Source organism: Phycodurus eques, chromosome 1, assembly GCF_024500275.1.
Source record: "Phycodurus eques isolate BA_2022a chromosome 1, UOR_Pequ_1.1, whole genome shotgun sequence".
NCBI lineage: Eukaryota > Metazoa > Chordata > Actinopteri > Syngnathiformes > Syngnathidae > Phycodurus > Phycodurus eques.
The window spans coordinates 48,639,034-48,658,649 of NC_084525.1; the positions used below are offsets into that span (position 1 = coordinate 48,639,034).

At 42.5% G+C, this 19,616-nt stretch overlaps 1 protein-coding gene across 1 annotated transcript in view; it reads left to right on the forward strand.

The window, feature by feature from the left end:
* Positions 1 to 17,221, forward strand: part of ngfa (nerve growth factor a (beta polypeptide)) — a 29,163-nt gene extending 11,942 nt beyond the window's left edge. Inside the window, exons 2-3 of the mRNA XM_061670027.1 lie at positions 10,635 to 10,760; positions 15,480 to 17,221. Of these exons, the coding sequence (XP_061526011.1) occupies positions 15,491 to 16,321 (831 nt within the window). The 5' untranslated portion in view covers positions 10,635 to 10,760; positions 15,480 to 15,490 and the 3' untranslated portion in view covers positions 16,322 to 17,221. The remainder of the gene's footprint in view (positions 1 to 10,634; positions 10,761 to 15,479) is intronic.
* Positions 17,222 to 19,616: the final 2,395 nt, after the last annotated feature.

The following is a 19,616-nucleotide window of genomic DNA, read 5'->3' on the forward strand; positions in this document are numbered from 1 at the left end:
TCAGTTCCCAAACGTTTATTGAATGTTGTTAAAAGAAAAGGTGATGTAACACAGTGGTAAACATGACCCTGTCCCAGCTTTTTTGGAACGTGTTGCAGCCATACAATTCTAAGTTAATAATTATTTGCTAAAAACAATAAAGTTGATCAGTCTGAACATTAAATATCTTGTCATTGTAGTGTTTTCAATTAAATATAGCTCGAACATGATTTGCAAATCATTGTATTCTGTTTTTATTTATGTTTAATACAACGTCCCAACTTCATTGGAATTGGGGTTGTACTTACATTTGAGTACTTGCTGATACCAAGTAGCTATCCTTGAAAACGCCATTACGTCTTCCAGCTGTGATGACATTTTTTTATTTTATTCCACTGTTGTTCCAAAACACAAACCTCTCTTGAACATAGAATGTTTCACTCTTTTCATGCACTTTTTAAGGCAACACTACCAGAATAATGAATCATTAACCCAGAAAGGAATCATTACAACTACGATTGTATAGTGTGTATTAACTACAGAATTTCGATATAAGCAGAATACACACGTGCTTGCCGCTCCGAGGAGTTGGTTCCCTTTTTGCAGAGCATTATTTGCAGTGGCCTAAAAGTGTTGCCATAACCCAGTGCTAACAAAACATGAGCCGTGTCACCATGGCAATTACATTAGAGACGCTTTTGTTCGCATTCCATGTCAGTGTCAAGATGCATTTCACGTTTGCAATGTCCATGGGGATGGGAACACAGGGTAAATTCATAACATCCTATCAACCTGTTGCATACTTTTCATAAGGAACCAACTGAAGAGAAAAAACATGCAAACTTAATAATCAACCCTGTGATGCTCATTTAATGTGCTGTTTTTTGTTTTGTTTTTCCTATTTGATGTGTGAGCCATGCAAGGCAAAGGATTCTGCATGGTCTTCTCCCCCCTCCAGTACAGTACACAGTACAGTGCAGTATCTTGTAGTAAGATTCTGCTACATGTTTCATAGTGCAAAAAAAAATTTGTTCACTTCAGGGGCATTGCGAAGCATTCTTCAAAACGTAATTATCTTCTGGAATGGTTAATGGTTAATTTACGTATATGCTGACTGCTCAGTGCATTTAACTCCTTGACACAGTAGGGAATATTCAAAGAAAGCCATGCATGCATACATACCCTAATGTGTGACGAATAGCACACATAATTCAGGTCTATGCATGGGCCCACACCCGTGCTCCCGGCATCGGATGTCAGCACAACATAAGTCAGGCGTCATGGAAAAATGACGTGTCCCCAAGTCTGAGATTTGGCTCAATGGAATGGTGGAAGGAGGAGATCTGGGATTCGTTGTTTTACCTAGCAATTAGTTTATTTTGCGTTCCCTCAAAAACTGGGAAAAGACAATTCAAAAGGATCCCACAAAAAAGGACCACATGAAAGAGAGAAAAACAACCACTACTTTCAAATGCACTTCAAGGTCAACCCTACACCTGATTACAGCATCGAGTGAAGGGCTCTTCCGAAAGCAAAAAAAATCACCGTCAAAAATCAATTATCCAAACCAATGACAACAAGCATGTGTAACGTTCATATATATTGACCAAAAAAAACATGTTTGAACCACTTTGACAGTATCCCAACATGAACATACAGCAAATGTATCATGACAAGCTAAGTAAAACACAAAATTAGCACCAAGGAAGACTACAAATCCCAAAACTCCTTTCACCATTAAGCCAATTCTCATAATGTCCCTCAACATTAAAGTTCCTGGAAAGTGAAACTCAGCGTCTTATGAATTTGACACACCACAGAGGAGAGCGTTAAGAACCCTGCCAAATTTGAATGATTAAAAAAAAAAAATTGAATGAAAAAGTATTTTTCTTAAAAAGGTAAAGAAAAAAAAGGCTTCAAACTCATGAAAAGTCAAGACATAGTCACCACTCTCACTCTCCGCTGAATGTGTGAAACCAAGCCTCGCTGGAAATTTACGCAACTTTGTCAAGAAACGTACTCATGCTTGCACATCTCTGCATGTTTGAGAAAAAAAAAAATCAGCTTCAAGCCTCTGGTGGCTGGAGTATATCCAATCGGGTCGTTGCGGGGCTTTTACGCGCTACAACGAGAGGCCGCCAGCTAGCTCGCGAGCTAACAGGCTTCTGGGCCCGTCCGCAGCGTCATCTCCTCGCTAAGGTGTTGAAATAACGACACCGAGAATTGTGGCATCCAGGGAAGATGTATATTCGGGGTGTAGGCATAGCTAGCTGGCTAACTCGACCTTGTCGTGGTAGAAGTTATATAGTGGCGGAGGGGCGACTCACGCCGGACGCCCGAGTGCGTCACTTGGCGGCGTTTTAACCACGCCAAAAATGGTGAAAAATCCCCTTTTAGAGGGTATTTAATGTTGCAAATTCTAAAAGACTGATTCAAAGCAATGCAAGTATGAGCTCATAAAGAGCAACAAGTCACGGAGTGAGTCGTTTGAGATCTTTTTCTAAAACGTTTGCTTCCTGTAATGCGATTCCGACTGATATGGCTTTTCCTCTGGCCAGGAAGATTCGCAACACCAAAGATGTGTTGCTCATATAGAAATGAGAGAGGGTTTGCTCTGCAGGATTCCCTTGCAGTCAACATGCAACATGTGCTGCAACAGCTTTTGGTGCAGTGGGCTTTGCTGACAGGTGGAACAAAGATTTTGTTGTTAAACTAAATGAAACTCCATGTGTCCCTTAGTGCTACATCTCCTCCTATGTCCTTGTTCTCAAATGTTCCTTTATTTGTCCGTTGCCCACCCTCATATTGCTTGTTGCCTCTCCCCATCCCTTGATATTTCGGACTCATTCCTCTCCCTCCCGACCTCGTCTTCATCGTTGCTCAGAGATCTCAGGTTCTCATCATCAGCGAAAGGGAATCATAAGTAGAGCTTTGCCAACAGATTTAACACTTGTCAAGAGCGGATTGCTCGATGTCGAGGTCATAATAAAACACAGGTCTGGAAAACACGTAAGGCATTGTGTCCATCCGAGCTCCGAGGCCTCCCACGTCTGCCGCTCGAGCACTGGGAGAGTCATCAGGAAGTGGGCTCGGCTTGGCTCTCGCCAGCGAAGATGGAGCAGAGAAGACCTCATTAGCACCGTCATGCTGCTTTGAGTGTGGTTTGGCTTCACTGCCAGACTAACCTCTCATGGCTGGATTCTCACTCACTCACTGTGTTCCAAAACAGAAGTCAACTTGATTATGGGGGACCTAAAATGAGTTGCCTGTTACAACATCTTAAGCCAACATGTCAGAGATCACTTTCATTGATGTGTCATTGCTCTCCCAATGTGATCATTTCAAAGTCAGACATTTGTGGCCACAAATTGAAGACTTTTTCTTTTGGTTTTTTGTAACCAAAGAAAGCCTGCTATTCCACTTGATAACCATTATTCCACCGTAAGGAAAATGTAAAAGAGATAAGGGCACAGCCACAAATGTATCAATCCAAAGAAATGTGCTTTGTATTTTCCGACACCCGCTGGGGAAGATACAAAACCTGACCAGAGCATTAAAATACATAAATGTAAGGAAGTAAATGTGAGTTGTGGACCGAGAATTACAGATTAAAAGAACAAGACACCATGGCTGTCAAATGATGCAGTCGAGGGATGATATACAGCGCTGGTTCTCAAACTTTTTACACCAAGTACCGCCTCAAAAAAATACCTCGCTCTCCAAGTATCACCGTAATTACCAACATTAAAAGTGTTCCTCCAAAACCGATTCACAAAAAGTATCCCTGTACTATTTTTGTAAACCACTGTAACACAATTAAAAAGTTGGAACATTAACACTGCACTCAAACATAGTAAAAAAAAAAAAAAAAACTGTAGTTAATGAATTATACAATTAAAAAGGAAAGCACATCATAGTGTAACAATTGTACTTGAATAAATGCTTACAAACCAACAGTTCTTCAAGATTAAATGTTGTATATTTTATTTGTATTTAATTTGGTGATTCGTTCACAATCTACCAGAGAATCATACTTTCAGAATCACCGATATAGAGTGTAGTGGTATTATTTAAAGGGAATGCTATTTGTGTGTTCATGAATATCTAACCAGAATCACATTCCTTTAATTAGCGTTGTAATCTCAATTAAAATTATTTCAACTCCCCAGCTACACTCAAGAATGCATCACAAAGGCGACTTTTTTTTGGTCAAATTTTAGAGCAGGGAAGTCTTCCGGGTTCTCCTGACTAACTGATTTCAGGTGGCTTACAATAATAAAACATGTAATGTTTCATAACATTTCCTCTCTACTTTGATAGAACATGCGATGACAGCTGTAAGTTGTTTATGAATCACTGACGCGCCGTCACTGAATTTCCTTGGAAGCTCTGGACCCAGCCAGCCAGCCAGACTGAGACTGGATTTCAAAATGAATAGAGTGGCGTAACCTCTGCTCAGAAAGGTATGCAAGTCGGTCTGACCTTTTGCTCGACACATTGGCACTCAAGCAGTATGTGTATGCTGTTGTGTGTTTGCAGTATCTGTTGTAAACTAAGAACAAATCCCACGTGAGAAAACACTGGTGGATGCCACAAAGAGCAGGAATTCAAGTGAAGTGCCGTTTAGGAACGTATCACCAAGCTGACATCAACACCTTTGTTATTACCGACAAACTTGTTGCAGTAAGTGAGGCATTGTTTTGCAGTTTGTTTTTACTGCTTGGTATTTTTCCACTCATATTTAATTATTTTGTTCGTCTCTGGGCTTGTGGCACAATAATTCAGATGAATAAAGAGGATCAAGTGACTTTGCACTAATGTTGCCAACCAAACACAAGTGAGAAATGCACTGCAATCAATTGCATTGCTCACAGTCTGAGAGATTAGGTGCAGAAACAAAAGTTATGACGACAAAGAAAGAAATCATCAGACGCAAGTGATTTTTGTGGTCCTCCATCTGCCTTGTTGATCAGAATCAGAATCAGAATCCTCTTTAAGTCAAAAGCACAAGGATTTTTATTTTTTCCAATAGTTGGAGTCGCTCTAGTATGACAATAGACAGCCATTCTGACAAAAAATACTTTTGAGACATAAAAACACACTACAGTGAGTCACTTAGCCTCTAGCAATTTAATGGCAAGCGGGAAGAAGCTGTTGGAATGTCTGCTTGTTTTAGTTTGCATTGCTTGATAGCGCCTACCTGAGGGAAGGAGCTGGAAGAGCTGGTGACCAGGATGTGGAGGCTCCAAGAGGATTTTGCGTGTTCTTGGCTTAGTTCTGGCAGCGTGTAAGTCCTCAAGGGCGGGTAGATGGGTACCGACGATTTTTCCGGCAGTCCCGATTGTCCGTTCGAGTCGGAGTTTGTCCTGTTTTGTGGCAGCAGACTGCGATGGAAGAACACAGGACTGATTCTATGACCGCTGTGTAGAACTGCCTCAACAGCTCCCGTGGCAGGCCGTGCTTCCTCAGAAGCCGTAGGAAGTACATCCTCTGCTGGGCCTTTTTGAGGATGGAGTTGATGTTGATCACCCACTCCAGGTCCTGAGAGACTGTAATTCCCAGGAACTTGAAGGGCTCGACGGTTGACACAATTGGAGAGCGTGAGGGGCACCTGTGGCGAAGGATGCCTCCTGAACTCCACGATCATCTCTACAGCTTATAGCAGTGGTCCAGAATGTTGTTTTCCCTGGTACGGTAGTCAATGTGCTGCTTGTATTTAGCAAGTTTGTGGTTGAGTTTAGCTTCGTTAAAGTTCCCAAGAATAATGAGGGGAGAATCTGGTTTTTTTCAAGTTTGTTTATTTATTCAGCGAGCGTTAGCAGTGCGGCATTCGCATTAGCCTGGGGAGGAATGTACACTAGAGAGCTTGTTACCGAGGCGACCACATGGTTAGGCGCCATATTCCCTATTTACATAATTTCAAAGACAAGTGGCTTAACGTTTAAATGTTGGTCCTTGTCATGTGTTCTGTTTTCATGTTGAGCTCTCCTTGTGAAGCCATACGCAGACACACGTCCAACGGTCTAAATGATTCTTGTTCCAGGACAGATTCCTTTTACTGGGAAGGCTTGGCACAACGTTTCTGAATCCAATTGCAACTTCTGACGCAGCAGCCAATTATTCTACTCGATCTTAAACGTCAGGAAAAAAAACCCACAAAGTTACGAGTCAGCAGACGCACATGTACAAACCATACATAAATGAATGAATATTGTATTGTTTTGTTGACGGAAAGAATGTGATACATTGCTGAGGTCTTGTTAAAGCAGAGGGAGAACCTGCAAACTCTACTCGGGAAATCTCACAACTGTGAGGTGGATGTGCTAACCGCTCTCGCCAAGTGTGCCACCAGTATTTCATTTGGTGAAATTGTAAAATAATACCATAAAAAGCCACACAATTGATCCCAGTGCTCATTCTTTTTATTAAGGCACCAGCTGGCAGGAAAACAAAGGTTTCCTATCTCATGTGATTTTATTAAAATATTAACCACAGCTCTGTGGGATCAGGTGGCTGTGGGTTTTTGATTTGCAAATTTAACACTATAATCTCTTTTGTTATTAAATATGATAGACTTATTTGCTTTTGTTTATTTTATTTTATTTACAAACAAACATTCACGTTCACACCGGTGAATAATTTTGAGCCTTCAGTTTAAACTAACATGCATGTTTTTATTGATGGATTGATTGATTGATTGATTGATTTTTGGACCGCGGGAGGAAGCAGGAGCACCCGGGGAAAACCCACAAAGAGAACCTGCAAATTCCAACACTGGTCGGCCAAAGTCGAGATTCGACCCGCGAAGCTCAAAATTGTAAAGTACAGATGCTAACCACTTGGTGACTGTTTTTTTTTTTTTTTTTTAAACAAATGGTCCTTATTGGTCACACAAGCTTTTTCCGATAATGCGACTGCAGGAAGCCTCATTATGCTGTTGCAATGCACCAGAAGGGCCAGGATGAGGCAGCCATTTTGCATTCTCACAATAACAGACAGCAAATAAATCGTGCAATTTCTCAGATATATTCTCTGCGGTATCAATGAATGTGTATGCGTTTGTGAAGATGTCGGAACTATTGCATGTCTTGACCTTTATTTTGATATGTATATAGATAGATAGATAGATAGATAGATAGATAGATAGATAGATAGATAGATAGATAGATAGATAGATAGATAGATAGATAGATAGATAGAGGCACCAGCTGTTTAATGTTCTCTGAAAGGAGCCCCAGTGTCCCAGACTTGAAAAAACATCTTGTTTTTATTATGTTGACTTATCTTATTTATCACTTGCCTTTTCCATTTTTTTTTTTCAGACTGTATTTAGATCCTCTTTAAAAACACTTGCAGGTTTTGACCTAATTCTGCATTCCCACAACAGATGGTGCATGCCATTCGTTTGCGTGATAAAAAGCGTATGACGACACCATATTGACGTGGTATTAGTTTCAAAGGGGTGACTTGTTTGAACTCTGTCGATTTTGCTATTTGTCAACGGGGAGATTTCTAATGCTGCTGGAATTTCAACTGTGATGACAATTCAGTTCAGTTCACACATGCTGTATGAGGTGAATTCATTCTATTATCATTGGACAGTATGCTATTCATTCTTTACCAATACTCGTCTTTGTAAGACTGGCGCATCACCAATAGACAGATTTATTGTCACAAAGTGTGTGTCAGTGTGAAAGCGAGCGTGTTGACCTGGCAGTCATTCCTCTCACTAATAATTTCCAGTGGAGGACAGAAGGCAGAAGTGCGCTGGAGTCGTTTGATGAGAGACACAGTGAGAACGTTTCGCTTCCTCTCCATTTCCTCGCTTTATCGCCACAGCTGTCAGCGTCGCTTTCACGCCCTTTGACTATCTGAGGCTGCTGTCATCAACCGCCCGACGTGAGGTGCGCGTGTGTTTGTTGGAGGAAGCCGTTGACGCGCTTCTTTTAGCGAGGGCTTTGCAACCCACGATGGCTGCCGCGTCTGCACGAGCATCGCTCGGGCTGACAATGGGTTTCGTCCTGCGCTTGACCTCAAACGCAGGCGAAGGTTTTGAAAAGTCAAACAAGCGGCGAAACCAGCAGACAAAATGAAAACGTGTCATCGGCTCATTCGACATATGTGTCAAAGTGAGGCCGCCTTCCCTTGCCTTGGGGCCAAGTCGCTCGCGTCCTCTCATGTTCCCTCATGATTGTTTTTTCCAGGTCATAAAGAGCAGCAATTACACGGTACGCCACGTCATCCTCAGTTCCACTGAAAAAAAGTACACACTGCATAACTTAAAACGTGTTGCTGTGCAGTCAAGTGTTTAAAAACATAAATGATTTTAAAGTAACTGTAACATTACCAAATTTAAAGTTGATTCATTTTTCATATCATCACTGAGAACGTCGCGCAAATCACATTCGATTCAATTAAATCCTTTGGTCCTAATGAAATATTTCAGTTTGGTGACGAGCTGTAAATGTAAATTACAGTAAAAAAAAAAAAAAAAAACATTTAAATCACAAACCAAATTTTTTTTAACAATTGGAATTTTTACAAAAACTCAACGTGAGACAGCTTTGTTATATTTTTTCAGTGTATGCATTGGTCTTATTAAAACCACAATGCGAGGAACTGTCGAATTTGAAGGTGATACGTGATTCACAGGGAATGGTCTTGATTTCCAGTGATGGAGAGAGGACACAAAGTCATTAACATTCTCTACGGTGCCAATTTAAGGACCTTACAAGCTATGAGTCATAAAGCCATATTGAATAACTGCTTTGTTTATGCTGGACTGTATTAATGTAATGTGAAGCATCGTGTGTTGGTCACTTGCGAGATGTTTTCACGTAAGAACCCGGAGACCTTTTGTCATCATCAGAATGGTAAGTGCGAGCAAGACTACTTTGTGTTGTTTTTTTTCTTTCGACTACTGCCCAGCTGGCACACTACTCTGCCTCAGCTTTATCAGTTCCATATGATTATATTGCGATACTTATTGTAAGAAAAACTCCCTGGACCATTCCCTGTTGTGTTTTCGTTTCCAGTTGCACTTAGTAGCCCGCAATTGTGGTTGAAACTTTACATTTTACAATGCAATCAGCAAACCATTTCTGGAGTGAAACCGTTTTGTTTCAGCAAACAATAAAACCTGAGGAGTATCTCACGAAGTTGTGTATGGATGCGTGGCAGCAGATACCGTATGTTTGACATGTCCATACTGTGTGTGTGTGTGTGTGTGTGTGTGTGTGCCAGGGTCACAGAAGACCGTCCAAGGATGGGGAGAGTAATTAATCCTTTAAGTCAGAGGTGCTCTGTAAAGCGCACTGACCCCTGCGCTCCCACGGCAGCATTTGCGCTGGCTCCATCGGCATTAAACACATGCCACATATTTTTAACATTAGGAGTCTCCTGGCGCACTCTGGACTTTCTACAGAGGGAGTTACACGTCAGCCTGGATCAGTCAACCCACTGCCTGCTTGGACCAGACCCATTTGTGTGCGAGAGTGAGTGTATGGACTTGTTGAAGCCAAAACAGTGGTTCCACGAGAAATACCTTGATGAGTAAGATTATTTAATGCTGTGAAATTTGTGAAATGGTCCATCACAGTTAATTAAAAAAAAAAAAAAAAAAAGAAAAGAGTTGGTAGTTATCAAAATGACTCAGTGACTCCCAAGCGCTTACCGTGTCATGAAATATATCAGGTGTGCTTTTCCAATTTCACTTAATTGGTTATTATTTATTAAGCCCAGTATTGTAATCTTTGTTTATCTAGCTACGCCAGCAACATATATTGACATGCAGAACCATTAAATCCTCTGAGAATATACTGTATGGCAGTTCATAATTCATCTGTGCATCCCCGTCTTGGGGGAGTGAATGGGGAGGGCACCAAAAGGGGGCTCTCGCACAGGTCGTCATTCAAACTAGGACTGCCAATGAGCAAGATTTTTCTAATGTAAAATGTTTTGGGGCTCAATTAAGGTTGTGAATGTTGGCTTAACACTATGAAATAAATCTTTATTTCTTTTTTTTTTTGCACATTGAAACAAGCAATACTGATGCTGCGTTTACAGCTCACCTCACTGGACAATTACGTCAGTATGTGTGTGTGTGTGTGTGTGTGTGTGTGTTTGTCCCTTTATGTGTGTGTGTGGATCCGTGCAAAGAATTCATGTGTGACAAAACGAATGCATTTATGTATGTGTGTGTATGTGCTTGTGTTTGCTGACGTTTTGCTTTCCTTCAAATAACCTTCACAGTCGAGTGCGATCCAAACAACCTTTCAACAAATCGAGACTGAGCATTACAATTTGGGTTTCAAGCTTGCCTGTACCTGACGTGATGTGTGTGAGCGTATTTGCGACGTCGAGCATTCTAATGCGCGGCAAGTCTAAGCTCTGAGAGGTAAACATAGCGAGTGTGTTTGGGGGAGGGGTGGAGTCAAGTTCTTAATATCAATAGCTAATATCCTCATTGATGTTACTGTCCAACTTTTTCTCACTTTTGAGTCTGCTTTTATTTCTTCTATGACTATGACATACCCAGCGACTAAGATTGTAGGGTGCCCTTTAAAGTCATTATCTACAGACATTTTTTTGTGTTTTAATGCATAAATTTTAATAATGAATCCTAAATGTGTGTCCTATGCATTTCTTGTGTACAGTCCGTGCCTGTTGCAGAGCTGTGGTTCAGGGAGGTCCAGATGGCAGGCATGAGGGGCCCGGCCTGCACTGGAGTCTGGCTCTAGAGTCCACCGAGGGCTCCCACTTTAACTGGACACATTCCACAGGTGCGACTTTTGGGGTGAAGATTTAGGAGGTTGCTTTGTTAGAGAGACAAAAAAACAGATCCCCTCTACCCTCTATTTGTTACTTTATATTCATCATATGATATACGACATACAATGTTATACTATAGAGAACTGCCACAGAGCGGTGGATCTGACTGCAGAATGTCAGGTACATCAAAAGGGCTTTATTTGCCCAAAAATAAAAACAGTATAGTCTGGAATATACATTAAATCATACATATCTGATTTTATATCACAGATTTTTTGCTATATACGGACTAATATTACTGGAGTCTCACGTAGCGATAAGCACAAGCCGGGAGGAAAATGTGCATACAAGACAAAGAACGTCCAAATTTTGAGATCATATCACACTTAAAAAAGGAGATAAAGTGTAATGTGTCTCCTGTAAAGCAGAACTGGCATACAGAGCAGCAGCCGACACATTTACGTTAACATTGTTAGTTAATCGAGTATAGCTTGTTGTTTTGTGTTGCTTGTTAGAACGCGTTGTAATGCCCTCACATCTGACCAACGATAATCACTTTCAATCGCTTTATTGAACAAACGGTAACACAATAAACACATAAGCAGCTTCAGACGCGAGCTAATAGGGCCACAACAGATGCCGCCCAGCGACTTGACGAGAGACCGGCTAACCTGAGCTGACAACGGTCAGCTACAATCTCATTCGCTGACTCCCGCGTCATTCAACAGCCCAGGCCCCGCCTTTTAAAGCCGCACACATTCAAAGTCACAGATACTACAGTGTAGAACGTAAGGACGGTGACCCCAAGTAGACAAAAATAATACCTGCACCTCACATGCATATTTTATGTTGCTCTTATACATTCATTCATTCATTCATTCCTTCATCTAATGTTCCGCTTATTTCGCGGGCGTGCTGGAGCCTGTCCCAGCAATCTTCGGTACACCCTGAACTGGCCACCAGACAATCGCGGGGCACATAGAAACAAACAACCATTCGCACTAACATTCACACCTACGGCCAATTTAGAGTCTTCAATCTACCTACCACGCATGTTTTTTGGGATGTGGGAGGAAACCGGAGTGCCCGGAGTAAACCCACCCAGGCACGGGGAGAACATGCAAACTCCACTAAGGGGATTTGAACCCCGGTCATCAGAACTGTAAAGGCAGATGTGCTAAACCATTGACCACAATGCCGCCGGTCTTAAACATAAACGTTAAAAATATAAATAATAAAATAGATATTTGGTTTATTTAACCATACATTGCAACTTCAAATGTTGCTACTTCATGGATTTCCGTCTTTGTGCGTTCTGGAACACAATCCCGCAATAAATGATTGCAATTCCAATGACGTTGGGACGTGTTAAACATAAATAAAAACTGAATACAATGATTTGCAAATCATGTTCAACCTGCATTTAATTGAATAGACTACAGAGACAAGATACTTAATGTTCAACATGATAAACGTTATTGTTTTTCGCAAATAATCATTAACTTAATTTTTATTTTATGGCTGCAACACGTTCCAAAAAAGCTGGGACAGGTGGCAAAAAAGACTGAGAAAGTTGAGGAACGCTCATCAAACACCTGTTTGGAACATGATACAGGTGAACAGGCTAATGGGGAAAAGGTGGGTGCCATGATTGGGTATAAAATGAGCTTCCCTGAATTGCTCAGTCATTCACAAGCAAAGATGGGGCGAGGTTCACCTCTTTGTGAACAAGTGCGTGACAAAATAGTCAAACAGTTTCAGGACAATGTTCCTCAACGTACAATTCCAAGGAATTTAGGGATTTCATCATATACGGTCCATAATATCATCAAAAGGTTCAGAGAATCTGGAGAAATTACTGCATGTAAGCGGCAAGGCCGAAAACCAACACTGAATGCCCGAGACCTTCGATCCCTAAGGCGGCACTGCATCAAAAACCGACAATGCGTAAAGGATATCAACACATGGGCTCAGGAACACTTGGAAAACCAATGTCAGTAAATACAGTTTGCCGCTACATCCGAAAGTGCAACTTGAAACTCTACTATGCAAAGTACAAGCCATTTATCCAACAACACCTAGAAACGCCGCTAGCTTCTCTGTGCCCGAGCTCATCTAAGATGGACTGATGCAAAGTGGAAAAGTGTTCTGTGGTCCGACGAGTCCGCATTTCAAATTGGGCCAAAGAGGAAAAGAACCATCCGGACTGTTATGGACGCAAAGTTCAAAAGCCTGCATCTGTGATGGTATGGGGCTGTGTTAGTGCCAATGGCATGGGTAACTTACACATCTGTGAAGGCACCATTCATGCTGAAAGGTACATACAGGTTTTGGAGAAGCATATGCTGCCATCCAAGCAACGTCTTTTTCACGGACGCCGCTGCTTATTTCAGCAAGACAATGCCAAATCACATTCTGCGCGTGTTACAACAGCGGGGCTTCGTAGTAAAAGGGTGCGGGTACTAGACTGGCCGGCCTGCAGTCCAGACCTGTCTCCCATTGAAAATGTGTGGCACATTATGAAGTGTAAAATACGACAACGGAATGTTGAACATCTGAAGCTGTACATCAAGCAAGAATGGGAAAGAATTCCACCTACAAAGCTTTAGTGTCCTCAGTTCCCAAACGTTTATTGAATGTTGTTAAAAGAAAAGGTGATGTAACACAGTGGTAAACATGACCCTGTCCCAGCTTTTTTGGAACGTGTTGCAGCCATACAATTCTAAGTTAATAATTATTTGCTAAAAACAAGATTTGGATGCAGCGGCGTGGACGCAGGCGGGAAGAGTTGACAGAACGATGTGGAGACCACACAGAATTGAAAATGGCCTGGTTATGTCTTCAAGAGGCAGAGGGAGACTGCAGTCGAAAATAACAAACTCACGACAAAAGACGAAAGTCATTACGAGGTCGTCTGTTCCGGTACTGCACTGTTTTGTACATCCTTCGTCAAAGTCAAGTAGTGGTGCTCGTTGTACAAATTTTGAGTTCAAGGAAGCCAAAAGGAATACTTTTATCATGTTTTGACTCCGCAATTGCCAGTTTGTTTGTGTTTCTACGTAGACGTAGGTGGGTGCCGTGATTGGGTATAAAATGATCTTCCCTGAATTGCTCAGTCATTCACGAGCAAAGATGGGGCAAGGTTCACCTCTTTGTCAACAAGTGCGTGAGAAAATAATCTAACAGTTTAAGGACAATGTTCCGCAACGTACAATTGCAAGGAATTTAGGGATTTCATCATCTACGGTCCATAATATCATCAAAAGGTTCCGAGAATCTGGAGAAATCACTGCATGTAAGCGGCAAGGCCGAAAAACAACATTGAATGCCCGTGACCTTCGATCCCTGAGGCGGCACTGCTTCAAAAACCGACATCAATATCACCACATGGGCTCAGGAACACTTCAGAAAACCAATGTCAGTAAATACAGTTTGGCACAACATCCGTAAGTGCAACTTGAAGCTCTACTATGCAAAGCAAAAGCCATTTATCAACAACACCCAGCTGTGTTAGTGCCACTGGCATGGGTAACTTGCACATCTGTGAAGGCACCATTAATGCTGAAAGGTGCATACAGTTTTTGGAGAAACATATGCTGCCATCCAAGCAATGTCGTTTTCATGGACATCCTTGCTTATTTCAGCAAGACATTGCCAAGCCACATTCTGCACGTGTTACAACAGCGTGGCTTCGTAGTTATCGAGTGCGGGTACTAGACTGGCCTGCCTGCAGTCCAGACCTGTCTCCCATTGAAAATGTGTGGCACATTATGAAGCGTAAAATACGACAACGGAGACCCCGGACTGTTGAACAGCTGAAGCTGTACATCGAGCAAGAACGGGGAAGAATTCCACATACAAAGCTTCAACAATTAGTGTCCTCAGTTCCCAAACGTTTATTGAATGTTGTTAAAAGAAAAGGTGATGTAACACAGTGGTAAACATGACCCTGTCCCAGCTTTTGTGGAACGTGTTGCAGCCATAAAATTCTAAGTTAAGGATTATTTGCTAAAAACAATAAAGTTGATCAGTTTGAACATTAAATATTTTGTCTTTGTAGTGTACTCAATTAAATATAGGTTGAACATGATTTGCAAATCATTGTATTCTGTTTTTATTTATGTTTAACTCCAACGAAGTTGGGGTTGTTATATACGTTGCTAAATAAAACATTACACAAATCCAGCCACCCATATCTTCGATAGTGCTTGTCCTCATTAGGGTCAAGGGAGAAGCCTATCCCAGCTGATGTATGCCCATGGCTGGTCGCCAGCCAATCGCAGGGCATGCAATATAGACACACGAGCCACCAGGCAGTTGAGCAATTGGTTGGTACCAGCCACACCAGGCAACGACCTACAACAAAAAACAAATCTTCAAAAAACAAGAAGAGTCGATCAAGTTGCCTCGATTCAACGTTTACAGATTACCATGCCCTGGATGGCACACAGCCATTCACACTCACGTCAACACCTACAGGCAATTTGGAGTGTACAGTTAGCCTAAGAATCATGTTTTGGGGACATAGAGTAAGAAGAGAATGGTGTAAGGAGAGAACATGTTCAAGATTATGGTAAAGAATTCCCATATTTATGTCTCATTGGATTTCACATGGGCATTCCAAGGTGTTCCATCTCGACTGGAACATTCAAACTCCACACAAGTCCAGTTGCCTTTGTTTATATTGAGGAATGTTAGGACATCATTTTAACTCTCTGTATTGGTCTCAGGACGTGTGCCCATGAGGTCGTCACCACTGGTCCTGGTCCTCCTGATCGGCGTCCAGGCTGTACTGAACATGGGCGGTGGATTGGCCCAGAGCGCTGGCTTAGCCAACCACAAAGCAGGACAGCAGACAGTAGCCAATCACCAGGTAGGACAGCAGCGCGAGACTGCGGCGGCGGCGCAGCATGCTGAATTTCACAGGACCGGCCACCGCAGGACCAAGCGGCGTCATCGGGCAGCCTCGCACACTTCTGACCCCTCAGTCCCGGGGGTGGACCCCAAGCTCTTCTCCAAGAAACGGTACCGTTCCTCGCCGCGAGTCGTCTTCAGCGAGGTTCCGCCCTCGCACGACGCCCTGGAGGGTGAGGGATATGACGCTGAAGGGGTGAGGGGGCTACGGGTGAGGCGCCGAGTGGGGTCGCACACCATGCACAGAGGAGAGTACTCGGTGTGCGACAGCATCAACACCTGGGTGGGCAACATGACCCAGGCCACGGACATCACCGGGAATGAGGTGACCGTTCTCCCCAACGTCACAATCAACAACGTGGTGAAGAAGCAGTTCTTCTACGAGACCACCTGCCGGACCCCAACGCGCAGGGGCTCGGGAACAGTCAACAGAGGAAGGATGGGGGGACGAGGTGGCAAACAGGGCTCCAAAGCGACCAGCTCGGGCTGTCTCGGCATCGACAGTCGCCACTGGAACTCGTACTGCACCAACACACACATATTCGTAAGCGCCCTCACCATCTTCAAGGAACGGACAGCCTGGCGTTTCATCCGCATCAACGCCGCATGCGTGTGCGTCCTCAGCAGGAAGTCTTGGGCGGGGCGACTCGGACACTGATTGCGAAACACGTGCACACACATTTCTCCCAAACCACCACTACAGCTTTATTGCCAATACTGTACTGTAATCCTCGACCCCGCCTACACACACACACACACACACACACACACACACACAGGACTTCGTCGTTCCGGCCCCTATGGCGCCCCCACCCCTCACCCTACCTCAGCCCAAGAAGTCCTGGTCTGGACTGCATGTTATATTTATGGTTTATACAGTAAAATATGAAATTATACAACATGTGTATATGTGTGTGTATATACATGTATATATGCACACACCAAACGAGTTCAAGCTTTTATTGTTGTCATTGTTGTTGTGTTGTTGTTCTTATTGTTATTTATTCAACACATCTGTACTTGCCTGGTTTGTTTTGTCCATTTTAAATATGCACATTCAGAATTTTTACATGAATTGTGGCTAAAAAGAAATGACCAACTCTACAGTTGTATTATTGACGTCCTGTGCTCTTTTTTTCACTCTGATAATCAGATTGTTGTTTAATAATAATGTTTGGATGCTACCCGTCCGAAAGCAACCAGTATACAGTACATACTGTATATCAATTTAGTGACTGTGTAATGATGTGCTGAAGCCATTGTTCAACTCAGTTCTATCAATTGAGTACAAATATAACAGTTTTATTAACAGTTTCAATACATTTTACTGTCTAGCTTCACTAATGTAAATTGCACCTTAAGTTTAAATGTTTCCAAATGTTGCGGTTTCATCACTGATAGAAGCACACGATCCTCATTTCTAGAAAAGAGACCCACAAAAGGTTCTCATAAAAAATGTATTTTTTTATTCCATTTTTTTCCTTCAAATAGGGTGCTCAGAAGTTTCTTTGGAAAAGGCTCATTTGGACTGATTACGTTTTAAAACTGCAAAACTTGTTCTCACCTCTGTTCCGTAATTAAATTCCCTTTGAAATTGCAACTGGCCCTGAGCCTGAATGAGCGCCCATTCTGCAAAAAAAGGACATGCGCTATATGACTAAAGAGATGAGAATTAATCTTACCTAGTGTTTGTGCAAACAATGCAACAGTTGTTTGATGCAACAGTTCGAGGACTTTGACACTGACATCACTGTTCAAGCATGCAGCGGACTCATTTGGCACAGAAGCATTGCTGCTTGGTACGGCGTGCAGTCGAGCAGGGAAATTACTTAGAGGAAATTATTATACACAGTCAAAGCATTCATATGCAAAATAGAAATTGAAAAGGTACATGAAAGCGTAAATGGATTTTTCAGTGCTCCCGGTTGTGGGGAAATGCAACGGAAGACATAATTGAGACAAGAACGATGCAAACGCATAAAGGTAAGATGTTGAGCCATTCAGGACATTTTGATTCTCGAACACCAGGTTTCCCAACCTTTAGTGAACCAAGGCGTCCATTTTACATCAGAAAAAAAAAATCCCACTACACATTAAGAAAAAAGAAATATATCACCATACAGAAAATTAGGCCACCGACAGTATTATCTAATATATTGTGGCGTTTATACTGAATGTTCAAAGGTTAATTTAGCTCTTCTTTATACTTACCTTATTTAGGGCCTCTCACGATGATGCAGAAAAGCTATCAATCTGCACACTTGCAGTATAACCAGAAGGTGGCGCTATGCTACCATAAATAGAATCTTTCCCAGGCGGGCTCGAGAAACCGGTGGCTCATGCTGGCGCCCATATTGAATTTCCCCCAAAAAAAAACTCCATGCAAGACATTTTCTTCCCAGGTTCATTTCTTGTAAGAATTAGAGTTCAGGAATAAATTACAAGTACTTAAAAACAGGGAGTTAGTTTTCAATCACCCGGTATAGTCATTCAAATATGAATTTGTCAAATTTGTTTTGAATTTGTCATTCATGGGACTGCTCCGAGCCCTACTGACTGACCTCAGAGGAAATGGTCTTAGGTGTAAGAGGTGAGGGGAAAAAAAACACTATTAATACGCCCACCCAATGGGGGGCGGGGGGACGGGGGACGGGGGGGGTGACTGTTAGGCAGTAGTGCCTAGCAGCCCTACCCCCTCGATTACAGGACACTTCTGTCAATTTCGTGCATGTAAAACGTTGTCAATTCACTCCCCTGGGACTCTTTCACTGGGTGTGGGGGTCACGCACTTACTGCGACAAATAACTCACGAATATGAAAATCGCTTGTGTATCCCCTCACTCATACTCTCGTCTATCCCCTCACTCATACTCTCGTCCTGTAGACATAATTGATCCCACCACGCTTCAATTGTACAGCCGGGTTCACGACCCGATCCTGCATGCTTCTTCTCCTGTCCTTGTCCTGTTCTATCTTGTCCTGTCCTTCCCTCACAGGGTATAGCACTACAGCCCCATGCAACACTCATATTTCATGTTTCATTATTGTAAATAATGTCATGATTGACTTCTCTCATCCTGTTTACAATTAGTGCTTTGTGTTTTGTCTTCGTTTCTCTCTCCCTTCTAGAAACTTTTTTTTCTGTTCGACCCTTATCATTGAAGTCGCAATAGACTTCAATGATAACACTAAGAAACCACAGCGGAAGCTTCAAAACTCCACTGTGACACAGTCAAACTGTTCCGGCATAAAAGGAATACAGATTTTCCATCCTGCTTGACCTAACAGCCGAACAAGACAAAAAAATAATAATACGCCCACCCATTTAAAGCAGCGAAAAATGAGGCCTCATATTTACATAAATCAAGGGCGACTGGACTCAAAATCTGTGTTAAAGGTGACACAGGACCAGAATTGACGGCGACCCTTGACCTCTCCCCTACTCTGTAACACAACATTCACCATAGCATTGTTTATACCGTAAATTGTATGTTTAACTCAAATCAACACCATAAGCAGAGCTGAGTTGTAAAAGCTTCTGGTGTGTTATTGCCTACGTAGTCTGCATTGTTTGTTATTAGTTTGGGGGGGTCACATGCTCGTAAGTGTGCACAACCAATCACAAGCTTGTCCCCACTCTTATCAGTCTCTCCATTTTTGGCACCATTCTGGGCCAGGTCCAGCCTAAAGCTTATTGTTTTGTTTTCCTCCCCAATTTCCCGGATGAAAGCTAATCTGAGACTTTCAGGAGTCCCCAAAGCTTTTACAGGCTCAGACGAGCTGCCTGTCCATGAATATACGCATACATGTACACATCGCCTATTTTTGTCTGACTCCTCCTCTCCTACAGGGTTCAGCTTGGCTTTGTTGCTCTCCGAGGACATTTTCAGAGCGTGGCCACATTTCTCGGAGAGATAAGATGAACTGCTGTTTGTTCCCTCGGGGTGATATTT